Consider the following 16,051-nt stretch of genomic DNA (forward strand, 5'->3'; position numbering starts at 1 on the left):
ATTAAGCACAAACTTAGGCAATACAACCTAACAGTTTTACAAACTAAGCCAATTTCATAGAGACATATCTCTATTTACATACATCAATACTTTCTAACCATTGCCTATCATGATTATCAAATTGGTTCTGGAAAGTACAAATTCGCATTTTAGTAACATTCCTAGCCAACCTAACCACAACTGCAGGCCTGACCAGAGAATGCTCCACCCTTGCTATATTCCTTTACAACCAAATAAAATAGAAACACGCCATGAATGCACAAAGCAGAACTCCTCTTCGATGCTTAGACCACTTCTGCAGCCAAATCCACCTAAGGATATCAGTAGATGGAAGAGCTACATGGCAAACACTAGCCATTTCTAACAAAATGAGTCTCCTATAAGGGCACTGATGGAATAAATGTATATGTGTCTCTGCAGCACATCCACATAACAGACAATCATCATCAGGAGCAATACCCAAACCAAAAAGCTTAGTTTTAACCTGCAACGCTTCTCTGGCAACTAACCAGCAGATGAATCTATGCTTAGGTATTGCCAACTTGTTCCACACAATACTATGCCAATGAACAGGCTGATACTTCACTCTCAACAACTCATAGCCACTCTTCACTGTATAACCTTTAGCGTCAAGTAACCACTGTCCCTGACTGTAACCAGAACTGAGCTTATCACGCACTCTACAAACTGTTTTCCATCCCCAGCTAATATCACAACTGGGTACATACTCAATCCAACTCTTGCCTTTTAAGTAAATCTGGCTGATCCATTTCACCCATAGCTTATTAGGATTAAAAAAGATCTACCAAACTAACTTCCCCATAACAGCTACATTCCACACAAAACTATCTCTTAAACCCAGACCACCCTCCTTTTTTGGGGAACAAATCTTTGCCCAACTGATAGGGGGTACTCTAAGGTGATCAACACTACCATCCCACAAATAATTTCGACAGATGGAGTTCAACCTATGCAACACACCCTTAGGAATAACAAAGATGTTCATCCAGTAAGTATATAAGGAAGTCAATACTGAATTAACAAGTACCAACCTCCCAGAGTAAGACAAGTGTTTGGATCCAAAGATGTTCGTCTTTCCTCTTTGTTTCATATTTTATTCTAACGGTTTTCATCATTTCAAACATTTTCAAAACACCGTCTTTTATGACAAACTTTTTAACCATAAATCGTAATCACCCTTGTTTCCTTATACCATGACGGTTTAATCCGTGACTCGGTGATATTATTTGGTTAATTACATTTTAAAGGGTATTCTAACACTCTTATCTTTTATTTACCATTTTTCTCATTTATTTACACTTGCAAACATATTAGGCATAATTCATAATCATCATTGGTTCCTTATACCATGTCGGTTTAATCCGAGTACGATGACAAACTTGACTAGCTACAAGGAAATGAACTTAACATATTAGTTCATATCAAACATTTTCCTTTTACTTTTATTTCATTTTATTTTTATCCTTATCTTGACCATATCATATGTCATCCTTGGCTAACATATGTGCCATGTCGATTTAATTCGAGTACGATGATGAAATGATTAAGCATACACTTTTTACACATTTTACTATACTTTTCAAACTTGCAAATCCGACAACGAATATTACTAACATAATAGTAATTATTCCGAGTCATGCAAACAATACTTGCAAATCATTAATCATAAAAGCGGTTTTTACTACCTTTTAAACAACCAGAAGATGTTCTATAGGTCGCCTGATGGCTCGCGCCCAAAGACAGGTCCTATTTTCTACATTTCAAATCTGGACAGACCTTCTTGCCTCGCCGTATGACTTGCGCCCGAAAGGGGTTACCTGGCACTGATATGTTTCGTTTTTAGCACTTGTCTAGGACGATCTTGACTTCGGTTGACCCAAATACAAGATGGATCAGATTGACGAGTTTACATTTCACGTTTTTATACTTTGTCATTTGACACCCTTTTTCAAACAATTGGATCGTGTTAAGCACTATAACCGATACTTGGTAAATGGATGTTTAATTTTCGTTTTGGCATGCAAATCAATCTAAATCCAACTCGACATCAATTACTTGATTTTCGGATAAGCAAACCGACTTAGCAAACTTTCACATGTTAGGTTAAACTTTTGGATGCGCATTCATGCATTTACTGTTTTATAAACTTTTACACTTAGCAACCACGATCGATCAGTAGAGACCGCTAACGCGGGCGGGATTCGGTGTTCGATTAAAGAGCTTCCCAATACGTACCCTCACCCTTACTCAGAACCTTTGGATAGTGGATGGCCATATCCAGGGCGTACGAGAGTCATTCTAGAGATAGTATGTTAAAGGCGGACAAGTCCTTATCTTTAGTACCTATGTTAAGCACCGCTTTTTACCTTGATTGACCGAGGAATAAAGTGGATTCGAGAATCCCATAATTGCTTGGTGGCGACTCCAAACATCTCTAGCATCGTTTCGAGACCTTCACCGAGACGAAACAGACCGATATTAAGCGATCCGGTCGAAAGCATTTCTACGCCTCCAAACGTGGCTTTCCGACTGCTGCATGTCCATAGACTGGCGTGTAGGTGGTCTATGTCCACAGTGATATTTTTAATAGCATAACCCTTGAGTAAGCTTTGAGTGAGAATCACATTCTCATGAAGACTCCTTCCAGGAATGAAGGTAGCCTACTCAATACCCACTAGCTTTGCCATAACAGTTTGCAATCTGTTACTCAAAATCCTACTTATAGTTTTGTAGACAATGGAACAACAGGCTATTGGTCTAAAGTCCTTAACACTCTACACAAATTTCTTCTTGGGGAAAAGGGTAAGCACAGTAACATTTAACTGCTTAGGCATGAAGCTAGTCCTAAAGAAATCCTCAACGGCCAGGCAAAAGTCATTAGCAATAATATCCCAGACTGATTTAAAGGATCCTGCAGAAAAACCATCCAACCGAGGGCTCTTATGAGAGTTAATAGAGAAGAGACCATCTTTAATTTCTTTCCTGGTGATGGGGGTAACAAGAGCATTTATATCCTGAGTATCAAGACAATGCCCATTAGCAATAATATCTGGATCAATCCCCTAAACAACAGATGAAGTCCCTAAAAGCTGATGGATTATCAACCTACTTATGCTAGCTCATGGGCATGGAGGAAGGTTTTTGAGGTAAAGGAAATTTTTAAAGCTGCTTATGCTCAAGGGAAATGGATTGCAGATGATGATGATTATAAGATTACTGATGGTTATAAATGACCCACTCAGCAAGATATGGACAAGGTACCCTGGTTCAAAGTGTTTGGAATAAATTCATCATTCCTAAGCACTCCTTCATTCTTTGGCTACTTCATCAGGAAATATTGTTGACACTGGATAGACTTGTGAAGATGGGCATCACTCATCAAACCAGCTTCTTTCTATGTGGGATTCATGCTGAGAATCATAGACATTTATTCCAAGAGTGTGTGTATGTCAGAAGATGCAATACCAAATTACTTGATTGGTTGCAGATTCTGGTATATGGTCAGATCACTGCTACCAGAATGCTGAAGATGAGGAAGTATTCTGGTTTTATAAGACTTCTACTTAATTCTATGATTGCTGATGTACAATATCAGGTCTGGATATGCAGGAATACATGCAGACTTGCTGGTTATGTGCCTCATCCTGATTCTATCATTAAACGTCTAAAGGCTAAGTGTAGAATGAGGCTTACGAATGTCAATGTAGGAAGTTGGAAAAGGTAAGGGGTTGCTTGGTGTACACAGCGTGATTTGATATAACTTATTTTTTTTCCGTGGTTGATCTTCCTTTCTAATTATAGTATGGAGTATAGGTGTCCTAGTGGTAATTGTTTACCTTTGCAAATGGTAAAATGGAAACAACAAAATGGTTATATTGGTGATTGGAAGCCTATTTGGGCTTCGTTTATAATATTACTTACATTCCCACCAAAAAAAAGCTGATGGTAATAATTCACAAAAGCATCTCTAACAGCAGGCATGCCAATATGAGTATCCTCATTAGTATCTTGAATCTCATGAATGATCTGGGTTTGCTGTCTTTCCTTAATTTTTGAAAAGAAAAAGAAGGAAATAAGGTCACCATGCTTAATATCATGAAGTTTTGCCCTCTGAATCAGAATCTTAGTTTTAGCATCCTTCGATTTACAAAACTCCTGGGAGACAACTTTCTCCCTTTTAATAAGAGTAGGAGAAAGAAGATTAAGCTGAAGATCCCTAAAACAAGAACCAAGTTCATCCCTTTTCTGAGCCAATATATGTTCAATATTAGAGTAATGAACATAGTGCATATCTCTTAAAGCCACTCTGACATTTTTAAGTTTTGCCATTAACCTATGCATAGAATTACCAATAACTCTAGACTCCTATGCCTCCCTAACCTTATGCTTATAGTCAGGGTGATCAATCCAACAATTAAGAAACTTAAATTGCTTTTTGGGAAAAGGATCATCATAGAAAGTAAGGAGACCAGGGCAGTGATCAGAAACAGTAGGAGCCAAGAAGCTAGCAGAAGTTTGAGTAAAAGCAAGAGTCCACTTAGCATTAGTAAGAATCTTGTCCAACTTAGAATAAACCCTAGTTGAAGGGTCCTGCTTATTGAACCAGGTAAACTCACTACCAGAACCAGATAAGTCATCTAACCCACAGACATCCAAACAGGCATTGAATTCAGTAATATCAGCATGATCAGGTGGGGTGTTACTAAATTTTTCCTGAGCACTTCTAATGATGTTGAAGTCACCCATAGCAACCCAAGCCCCAACAGTGGTGGAGTGAGTAACCAAAGAATCCCAAAGGGCCCTCCTGAATGTAGCATTGTTACTTCCATAAACCATAGAAAGGTGAAACTTCTTCCCAGTGAGTAGATGGTGAACAATACAGTGCACCTCATGGGCTTCCTCATGAACAACCTTTACTTGAACAGTAGAATGATCCCAAAGAATCCAAATTCTGCTATTATAGTGACTATTGTAATTACAAAGACTACTATATTTCCCCAATTTATTTCTCTGAATTCTATGAGCTTTATTACTTTTGACTCTGGTCTCCAAAAGGCTCAGAATGTCAATGTTGGGTCTGGTATTTCCGCCCTACGTTCAGGGTACATTCCTACCCTAGCCTGACGATCAGGACAGAAACATCAGGGTAGCTCAAGACTGGCACCAAGTAGGAGAGAGTAACGGTTAAGTAAGAAGATATTATTTGACCAAGCTAAAGATAATTATGGAGAATATTCCGGCTTTATTACACCAATTAAGAGACAATTATGTAGAAGATTATGTCATAAAGGCCAAGCATTAATCCGGGTATTGAAGAGCATTGAAGGTGCAATTAATGGAGTCATTAAGAGGAAATATTACGCCTTAATTGTGGAGATCATTCAGTAAATACGAAGTATACTATATAAGGAGGAGCCAAGACCATTCCAACAGACATGCTATCTTCTTACAAGCAACATAATTAAAACACTTAGACAAAATACTCTATATTGTACCTATTTACGTTACTATTCTCCATATACATAGTGAAACCTCTCCTGGCTTGGTGCTCGTGGTTTTTTCCCAATTAAAGGGTTTTCCACGTACACAATCTATTGTCTTACTTATTTGCTTTATTTATTTTCCTTTACATACATTTTGTCCTACCCTGCAGTTTTAAACAAGGTTGCTGAGCTAGTTAACCCTGCAATAAACTCTACCCTGACCTGATTCAGCCTTGCGCAGAATCCACCCTGTGAACCCCCGCAATAACGCGGAAAATATAAGTTATAAATTCAAGCGGAAATTAGTAAATTTTTTGAAACTTTTAAAATTTAAAGCACGGGTTCATTAAAATCTAAAACACAAATAAAGAATGCGGAAATAAAGATTAAATTATACAAACATGATAGTCAAAGGTGAGGGAAAATATATCCCTCGAATGACAATACGATAAAATCTTAGTCTAAGCAATCCTAATAAACCGACTACAAGGTCAAAGTGCTCGCTAGCTCACACATGTCTTCACCCCATAAATGTACCAACTAGTACCTGTCATTCATGTAAACATGAACGCCACTGTCAATGGGGAGTAACTCAAGGTTCTCCCAGCCACAAATTGTCAAAATCAATCTAACAAAGAACTAAAATAGGCAAGTCATGTAAGATACTTATAAAAGATATGAATATCAAGTTTATATTTAAACATGGCAATTAAATGAGATGGAACAAGATAGATAACACCAGCATAATAAAGATTCAACTAATCATGTGAGACAATTAAATAACATGAAAGACAAGAATACGATCATTTATACAAAAGTATGCATTTCAAGGAAATACAACATAGATATGAGATTAGAATCCGAATCATGTGAAGCAGTTAAGTAAGGGATCAACCAATGCAAATTACAAGAATAGAAACTGTAGCTATTACTTGGAAAACCACTTAGCAAATATTGCATAGGACGTGGCTATGATGTGACCATAATTGGCGCATATTTAGCCCCCGAATTAGCCTTGTTTCCATGCTTTTTAGTGCTTATTTGGGTCATTTCTTATCTTTAGTTCTTTGTTTTGCATATTCTTTGAGATTTTGATCCCTTGGTAGGAAAGGAGTAAGAATCTTGCATTTTCATGGCAAAACGAGACTAAATTGATCGAATTCAATGACCAAGCATCAAGGAGAGACAAGATTAGAAGGCCTTTGTACATATCATAGTAGAAGAGCAATGTTGAGAAAAGATCCTTGAGTCCCCAAGGAAATCCCCAAGGAATTTATGAAGAAAAGGGAAGAAAAGAAGAAGAATTGTTGCTGACTGACAATCCGAGCGGATTGTCACCAATCCGTCCGTCCAGCCCCAGCACAATCCGAGCGTCTTTGCCACAATCCGCTCGGATTCCCCCTCCATAATCCGCCCGGATTCCCATGAATCCGCTCGGATTCCAATGCCAGAATCCGCCCGTCCCGACCCTATTCCGCCCGGATTCTAGCATAGCACGGATTGTCTTCTCCAAGCTACGAAAAGAGAAGCCCTTCTCTCAGAAAATACCGGCTCCTCCTTGCTCAACTTAAAAAGTGTAATTACTAGTTTAGCCCTTAGTTAACCCTAATGCATCCTCCCTAATTTCCACTATAAATACCCCATTAGTCTAATTAGAGGAGCATGTTCTTCTTATCAATAATTAGTGTAGTTAATATCAATCAAATCTCTCTTTAATATTGTAATCAAGTATTAATCAAGTTTTAATCCAAGTTTTAGTTCTTTAATCTCTCTTTTGTTCATCATTTATTTTGGGTAATTGAAGATTATTTTGGGTTATTGTTGGGAGATTGACAACCTCTCAATCAAGCATTCAAGTACTTCTTTTATCTTTGCTTTATTATTGGAATCATTAGTAGGTATAATCTCTTAATCACTTTTTAATTATTGTTAATTACTTTCATTTATTCATCATGTTTCATATTGTTGGTATGATTGACAACCTTGCTAGCATGATCAACATGATAATGAGTGAGTAGTCTCTTAGCTAGGGTTAATGGGTGATTAGGGGAAATCAACATGGGGAATGATTCATGCTTAAATTAATATGCTTTCATGTTTTATTTGCTTGCTTGTTTTGATCTCAACTCATGCACATGTTATATTTGATGAAATGCTAAGCCTATGAATCCTTGTATTTACTATCATCTTCTATCTTTTCAATGAGACTTGTAAGACATAACCCAACTCGAGTCTCATTAGACCATGCATGTTGTTGAGTAGGGAAGATTAAGTCGACTTGTAGGTGTTGTACAATCTAATCGATTCGGCTCCTGGACCCAAACTTTCCTAGGATTGTAAGATATAACCCAACTCAATCCATCACAACAATAATTGCTTGCTTATAATTTGAGAACATGTTTGTATGATCATATCCCATGATTCCCCTATGATCCCATGACACCCTAGTGCCTTTAATCAATTGTTTATACCCCTTTAATTCATCTTGCTTGATTTATTTTCATTGGTATTTTAGTTTAGTAACCTCCTACATCAACCCAATTTGTGACACCCCTTAGACATCACTAGTTACAATAGAAATCTCATTTCAACTCCCGTCCCTTGGGATCCGACCTTTACTTACCTCTTTACTAATTGTAGAGTTGTTTGTGGAGCTATAAATTGTGTTTTGATTCGACCGCGACCAACGACCACATCTTAATTTGTGAACACTTAGCGGGATCGCATCAAAAATGGCGCCGTTGCCGGGGACGGTGTTTGTTTGATTTAGATTTCTTTTTATTGTCATTAGTTGTGTCTTTCTTCGCCTTGAGGAAGTAAAACTCCTCAAGGTTTGTTCTAATCATTTTTGAGTTGTTTGATATTTTGCATGTCTAGAAGGTTACAAAGTGATTTGTTACCTTTTGACCGTGAAATCGAAAGAACCTTGACGAACAATAGGAGAGTTGTTAGGAGGAATTTACGAGGTATTAGTTAAGTTGTCCAACCCACTAGTGAGTTTGTCAATCCTTTCGCAATAGAAGGAGAAGAAAACCCATTACACAATACCCCACAAAATCCACCTACAATGCCAAAATTCTCGTCACACTCCGTATCCACCGAGGAGAATCTACTAAATGGTACTCCTACACCGCAACATCTCACCGGAAATTTTATTGCCAAGTCCGCCATCATCCAATTAGTTGAGAGGAGCCAATTCGGGGGGATGCCTAGTGAGGACCCTCATTCTCATATGGAAACCTTTTGCGATTATTGTGATGCTATCTCTCAAACGGGCGTGACTCAAGACCAAATTAGATGGGTCTTATTTCCTTTTTCCTTAATCGGCACCATGCGAAGCTTAATGGTTGAAGGGCCTTGATAAGGCCACCCTTGGAATAGATTCTTGGAAGAAGTTGGCTCTAGCTTTCTACAAAAAATTCTACCCACCGGAAAAGACTAACATGCTAAGAGCTCAAATTACGGGTTTTAAGCAAAGGGATGAAGAGTCTTTGTATGAAGCTTGGGAGCGGTTTAAAGGAATTTGTCGCTCATGTCCTCACCATGGACTTAGCGAATGGTTTTTGGTGCAACAATTTTGGAATGGTTTATATGAAGATTCTAGGAACATTCTCAATATGGGATCAAATGGAATGTTCACCGAAGTTGATGACAATCAAACATGGAACAAGATTGAGGAAATGGCGGTCCATAACTCACAATATAGTAGACCTCGCAAGGCTACTAGAGGAGGAAAGCATGAAGTGGACTCCGTTACTCAATTGGGTGCTCAACTTAGTGCTCACATTGACACAATCAACTTGAAGTTTGACCAAGCTATGGCTAGACTTGAGGAAAATTCAAAATCATCAAAGCATCATGTTAATGCCATGACGGCATCCTCATCAATCCCAAGTGGGATATGTGAGAATTGTGGAACTTTGGGACATGACCAAGGTGAATGTAGGGGAACAAATGAACAAGTGAATGCTTTCCAAGCATACAAGAGTGGTACCCCTTATTCCAACTTTTACAATTAAAACACCAAATTTCATCCAAATCTCTCATACAAAAGCCAAAATGTTCAAAACCCTCAAACAACATACACTCCACCACCCATGAGAAACCAAAATCAAAGACCCTTTTACAATCAAAACCAAGGTTACCAAAATCAAAATCCATACAATCACCAAAATGACCAAGGCTTTGATGTCCAAAAAGAGGTCCTCCAAATGCAAAAAAATCAACAAGAATTTTTCACTCAAATGCAAAAAGATAGCCAAGCAAAGGAAACCACCATCAACAACACTCTAGCTCACGCCAAGATGTTGGAAACACAATTGACTCAACTAGCATCTTCAAGCTCACAAAGACAAAAGGGGCAATTGCCACCTCAAAGTAATCCCCCTAGATATGAAACGGTTAGTGCCATTCACTTGAGAAGTGGTGCAAGGTATGAAGCACCGAAGAAGCAAGTTGAGGATGAAGTTGTGGAAGCTAGTGAAAAGGAAGAAATTGTGCAAAACTCCAAAGATGGAGAATCATCAAAAGAAGAAAGTTCAAAGAAAAATGAAGACAAGGCCAAGGAGAAGGAGCCCATTGTGATTAGACTTCCTTTTCCAAGTCGTCAAGCCAAGCCCAAATTTGATGATCAACTTGGAAAGTTCATGGAAATTGTGAAGAATTTAGAAGTCTCAATTCCTTTCACGGAATTAATCAATCACGTTCCGGCCTATGCGAAGTACATGAAAGATATCCTCACAAAGAAGAAGTCCATCCGGAAGCTTGAGACTATCGCCTTCACTAAGGTGAGTAGTGCAATACTTCAAGGGAGTTCACCTCCAAAGTTAAAGGATCCGGGAAGCTTCTCAATACCATGTACCATTGGCGACACGACGATCAACAAAGCCTTATGTGATCTAGGGGCTAGTGTGAGTGTCATGCCGTACTCGGTAAGTAAAAGATTAGGGATGGGAGAGCTTAAATGCACCAATATCACACTCCAAATGGCCGATAGATCGACGAAGACACCGTTAGGGATATGGGAAGATGTCCCCGTGCGAATTGGGAAGTTTTTCATCCCGGTGGACTTTGTCATTGTTGATATGGAGGAAGATCCCAACATTCCAATCATCCTAGGAAGACCTTTCCTACACACCGCCGGTGCGGTAATTGATGTGAAACATGGTGAGCTCACTCTAGAAGTGGGAGATGAAAGCATAACTTTTAATCTTGACAAGACTATGAGAGCTCCTCGTTTGCATGAGCCATGTTTCATGATTGATCATTATAGCCGAAAAGATGAAAGGAAGAAATCGGAACTCCAATGGAAGAAGAAAATTGAAGATGCTCCATTCAAAGAGCAAGTGAATTGTGACAAGGAGAGCTTGCAAAGCTCATCAAAATCAACCAAGGAAGAAGAGGATGGCCTCATTGGCCAAGAGAAGAAATTGGGAGAGTTGTCTCCATCTAAGCAAGAGATTTTCAATGATCAACTCAATGAAGTTTGTGGTCTTTGGGACGACGAGTTTGAAGGGATTTTTAATCCCTACACTGGACATGCCATCGATCATGATCAACAACTAAGGCCACGGTCTATTGAGAACCTCTACCATGATAATGAACAAGCTTTTGATTACTTCTTCAAGGTGTTGAGCAACATCAACAACACCTTGGACATGCCCCCTTGACATCTCATCAAGAATGAGAGTTTGGTGGAGTCCTCCCTAAACCACCACTTGTAAATATTTCTAACTCCCTAACTTACATTTCAATTCTTGTATTGCATTTTTGTCATTTTTGGATTTTTATTTACTTTGATCAAAATAATTGTCATGTAAGAGAGAATTGAGGGAGGGACTAACAATTTCAATTGATGTGTAATGCTTTACCTTAGTGTGGGGATGGCAATTGCCTAGGCTATCCATGCCTTAGTAGTGCTCCCACAATGAAGAACACAAGATTTGAAGAAAGAATGGAAGAATGATAAGGGAAATGCGCTGTGCACGGGTGGAACTGAATCCGTGTACACAGAGGAAGAATCCGAGCGGATTCCAGAGAATCCGCCCGTCTTATAGAATCCGAGCGTATTGCAGAGAAGACGCCCGTCTTGAACTGAGCTGAATTTTGAAAATTTCCTGACTGTGCTAAAATCCGAGCGGATTCCACAGAATCCGCCCGTCTTGAAGAATCCGTCCGTCTTGTGAGAAAGACGTCCGTCTTTGCAGCTGAGGAAAACAAGCAAATTTCTCTGGACAGAAATCCGTCCGTCTTAGAGCAAATCCGCCCGTCCCGTGTTCAGCAAATCCGAGCGGATTGTAACAAATCCGCCCGTCTTTAGGCGAGTTTTGCAAAGTTCAGAAAGAGCAGAATCCGCACTGATTGGGCAGAATCCGCACGGATTGCCCCTGCAGATTTGAAATTTTCGGCCTCTTTAAAACCCCTCCCACCTTCATTCATTCATTCATTCATAAACACTACCCACAACATCAAAACCTTCATCCTCTCCATCACAAAAACAAAAACCCTCAACAACATTCACCAAATACAAATCAAACCATCCTTCCAACAACAAATTAATCACTCCTTCCTCAACAAAAATCAAAACCAAGCACAAATCTTCAACCTTTGAGTCGATTTTTGTTTTCATAAAGGCAAAGCCTTTCACCTTCAAATCGATTTGGGCATACTACAAATTGAAGATTTTTTCATTCTTTTCTTGGTTAGTTCATCAATGGCAAGAACTAAGGGAGCAACAAAGGCACCAAAGGCTAAGGCACTCTCACAAAGGCAAAAGGCTCTTCAAACAAAGAAAGCATTGGCTATGGTGGTAGCAACACCAAACTTGGAAGTGCAACATCAACAACAACCTTCTATGGGAGCAACAACACCTTCTACTCCGGTAATTGATCAACTTTTGCATTATCCGGAGGTAACTTTATTTCCGATACCCATAGAAATACCTTTGTCAAGTTTGCTATGAAGTCATTACAATCCACCAAATTCATATGTGAAGATACCTTACAAAAATTGGGTGTTCTTGAACAAACAAAAGCCTTTTTCAATGCCATGGGATTAAAGAAATTGTTTGAAACAAGGGAATTGACATACCCCTCCCTTACCTTGGAATTTTTAAGTTCTTTGAAAGTCACCAAAGTTGAGAATCGGGAGAATATCGAGTTTCGTCTAGCTAATGTTAGTAGACGCATTACCTTTAAGGAATTGGGTGAAATTTTGGGTCTTAGTGATGAATCGCGTTATCTTAAGCATTATGGAAAGTATGACCCCGAGCCTCTTTGGGAGGCAATCTCCGGGAAGAAATTTGAGGATTTTCATGCGAGTCGTGCTCTTTTGGTCCACCATCCGGGCATAAGAGTATGGCACAAGGTCGTGGGTAACACCATAATTGCTAGGAAAGATACCAACCATTTCACAAGACTTGATTTTATTCTCCTTGAATCGGCTTTGAATATCGGAAGAGTTCACACCAAGCCTTACAATTCTTTGAGGCTCTTGGTAGATAGATGGCTCAACATCGATAGTGGGAAGAAGGGCACAACTGTTATTGTCAATGGCGGCCTAGTTACACTCCTAGCCAAGCACTTTGATCCTAACTTCAATAAGGATAACAAGTACAAAGCAAATGAGGGTGGCCATCTTGTTGATATGCATACTATGATTCACAAGTTCAAGTGGGTTGCCCATAACCCCCTTGACACTAAGTATGGATGGCTAACTAGTGAAGCTAGATCGTTCACCTTGCCTTCAAAAATTTGCCGTCTAAGCGTCCACCGGACCAATTAAAAGGGTGATCTTGAAATGCCCTCCTCTTCCATTGTCATACCACCTTACCCCTTTAAATATGAAGAGTTCAAGCCGGAAGGAGTTGAAGTTGGGAAAGACTATGTGACTCTTCTCATGCAAGCAATGCACAAGCAAGCCTATGAAGATCGGAAAAATGCCTACTTGGCTCAATATCCACCCCTCCTACATTTAGCTAGGCAAGGACTACTTGATCCATCATGTCCTTTGCCTAGTTGGGCGGATAGAGAAGTCTTATTTCCGGGTGCATCTAGGGTCGGTATGGGTGACAATGAGGTTGTTGGAAATGATGAAGAAGTTGATTATAATATTGAGGAAGAAGCAAGTGAAGGAGAAAAATATGGTGAAGATGATGATGAGGAAGATGAGGAAGAAAGTGAAGAAGCAAATGACAAGGAAAGTGGCAATGTCACCACTTCTCATGAGGGAAGTGATGATGATAGCATGATGGAAGATTAGCAAGCCTTGGAGACTCCTACACTCTCATGGTTTGTCTATTTCTCTCTTTGTATTTTATTTCATTTTGATCATTGTTGGAGTAGTCCTAGCCCCATCAAAGGACTCACACCTCGGTACCATTGAGGTGTTCTCATTCTATTGTTCCCGTTTTAAAATCCAAAATGACAAACTAGTTTCATGCATAGCATAGTGTGTGCATTAACTATACCCATCCTTGGACATTAGCAATAGTGTCTCACTCGGTTTGGGGAAGTTAATGCATACACAAAGGGAGGTAATCTAAATTATCCTCTCCATCATAAAAAAAACCATGCATCATGTAGTGTAGCTTAGAATAGATTGCATTTAGTATAGAAATCATGCATCATCTTTGCATAATTTCCATCATTTTGGCCATTGAGGACAATGCCCATATTAGTGTGGGGATGGGAATTCTAACATTTGACTCTTATTCAAAAATCCAAAAAAAAAATTAAAAAATTTGAAAATTGAAAACCCAAAAACATGTTTATTTCCTTTTGTAGTCTTGTATATATTGTCTTGTATATATTGTGTTTGTTCTATCCTTGTTCACATTGATTGACTACGCCACATCCGAGACATGAGGATATTGAAGACCGCATGGTATGATCTTTCCAATCTCCTTTTCCTCTCTATGTTAATGACTATGTGGCTTTATTTTGATTGATGCGGTATAAACAATGTGAACTTAGGACTTGCATTTAGTTTATATGACATATTAGTTGGTAGAAACATTTGAATTAGGATGTTTATATGGTAGTTGCATCATGGCATGTAGTTTGCATGTTACAAAAATTTTGCGAAACCGTCTACTTGGGAAGCTTGACAAGTGTATATAGGCCCTAGTAGATGCTTTTTCTTCTTAAGACTTTGCTTGTTAGAATACTTGTAAAACACCCTAGGATGTGTCATGCTAGTATCCTTTGACCCATGGATTAAGGCCTAGTCAAGAGTACCTTGTGGTGTGATAACTCCTTGGCTACCGTTTATTCCAAGGTGACCCTTGAAACCATGCAACCATCATTCATCCATGTTCTACCATATTTTTGTCAACAAAAGGGAATGGGCACAAAAAGAAATCAATTTGAGTTCAATGAAATGAAAAGTGAAAGAAAGTTTGCAAAAAATGCATCAAATGAAAAGAGGAGCAAAAATAGAACTCCTAAGCTTCAAATACAAGGCACCCTCGTTACTAATTGGGGTGACTTTGAAAATGTTCAAAAGAAAATGCAAAAAGTTGAAAAATTGTCAAGTGTTGAAAAGCCAAAAATCAAAAGAAATGGCAAAAAGAAAGTGTTCTCAAATGTTATATGCCACAAGAAATTGGGGGGAAAACAAAAACAAAAGCAAACTCCCAAAATGAAACTCAAAATTCTATTGATCCCTTTATCCATCATATCCATTTTTGTGCATGGTAGAGAGGGGACGACCCTTCTTCTTGTCTAGGCAAGAGGGGGAATTCCGCGATCCTCCAGTGTTTCTAACACCATAGGGAGTCTATTCTTGACAAAAGCATTTAACGATTGAGGACAAAGGTACCCTAGCTTGACACAACTTGGAGGTGATTTATTGGTATCCTTCTAGGCTTAGTAGTTTGAAGAAATTGTATCTATGAAGGATTGTGTACCCTTGAATTGCTTCCCTTGTAGATAATTTCCGCCACTTAGATGAGGAAAGTGGCTATTCTTTTTGTAGATGCATCCATTATGTGATTTTGTGTGCTTAATGTTTGGATGTGTCGCCATTTTGGCAAGACCCACCTTGCCTTGCAAGAAGGCATCCTACCTCATGGTTGTCTTGTTGTGAGTTGAAGGGGCGGAGTGAGACCCGCTAATTGTCTCATATCGGCTATATTATTAGGATAGGTTAGTATTGGTCCTAGTCTTTGTCACCTCTTTACTCGGGGCGAGCAAAGGTTCGGTTTGGGGATATTTGATGTGACCATAATTGGCGCATATTTAGCCCCGAATTAGCCTTGTTTCCATGCTTTTAGTGCTTATTTGGGTCATTTCTTATCTTTAGTTCTTTGTTTTGCATATTCTTTGAGATTTTGATCCCTTGGTAGGAAAGGAGTAAGAATCTTGCATTTTCATGGCAAAACGAGACTAAATTGATCGAATTCAATGACCAAGCATCAAGGAGAGACAAGATTAGAAGGCCTTTGTACATATCATAGTAGAAGAGCAATGTTGAGAAAAGATCCTTGAGTCCCCAAGGAAATCCCCAAGGAATTTATGAAGAAAAGGGAAGAAAAGAAGAAGAATTGT

General features: G+C 39.0%; 2 protein-coding genes and 1 non-coding gene across 3 annotated transcripts; all 3 read right to left on the minus strand.

The window, feature by feature from the left end:
- Positions 1-2,795: 2,795 nt before the first annotated feature.
- LOC141620270 (uncharacterized) lies at positions 2,796-4,350 on the minus strand. The gene is made up of 2 exons (XM_074437188.1): positions 3,943-4,350; positions 2,796-3,083 (listed from the first exon to the last, which is right to left on the minus strand). Exons 1-2 carry the CDS (start codon positions 4,348-4,350, stop codon positions 2,796-2,798), a joined length of 696 nt encoding a protein of 231 aa, XP_074293289.1.
- Positions 4,351-4,386: 36 nt separating this feature from the next.
- Positions 4,387-4,857, minus strand: LOC141620271 (uncharacterized). Its single transcript, XM_074437189.1, has one exon. The coding sequence runs from the start codon at positions 4,855-4,857 to the stop codon at positions 4,387-4,389; it is 471 nt and encodes a 156-aa protein (XP_074293290.1).
- A 4,090-nt stretch (positions 4,858-8,947) lies between these two features.
- Positions 8,948-9,054, minus strand: LOC141624441 (small nucleolar RNA R71). The gene has a single exon (XR_012534247.1). It is a non-coding gene; the product is annotated as a small nucleolar RNA R71 (small nucleolar RNA).
- Positions 9,055-16,051: the final 6,997 nt, after the last annotated feature.

This window comes from Silene latifolia, chromosome X (genome assembly GCF_048544455.1).
Source record: "Silene latifolia isolate original U9 population chromosome X, ASM4854445v1, whole genome shotgun sequence".
Taxonomy (NCBI): domain Eukaryota; kingdom Viridiplantae; phylum Streptophyta; class Magnoliopsida; order Caryophyllales; family Caryophyllaceae; genus Silene; species Silene latifolia.

What these genes read in the sequence shown, in the direction of transcription:
- LOC141620271 (XM_074437189.1), bottom strand. Translation starts at nt 4,857, where the DNA reads ATGGTTTATGGAAGTAACAATGCTACATTCAGGAGGGCCCTTTGGGAT.
- LOC141620270 (XM_074437188.1), bottom strand. Translation starts at nt 4,350, where the DNA reads ATGGCAAAACTTAAAAATGTCAGAGTGGCTTTAAGAGATATGCACTAT. An exon ending in AGCTTTTTTTTGGTGGGAAT is followed by an intron (nt 3,084 to 3,942) that starts GTAAGTAATATT and finishes TCTGTTGTTTAG; the next exon opens with GGGATTGATCCAGATATTAT.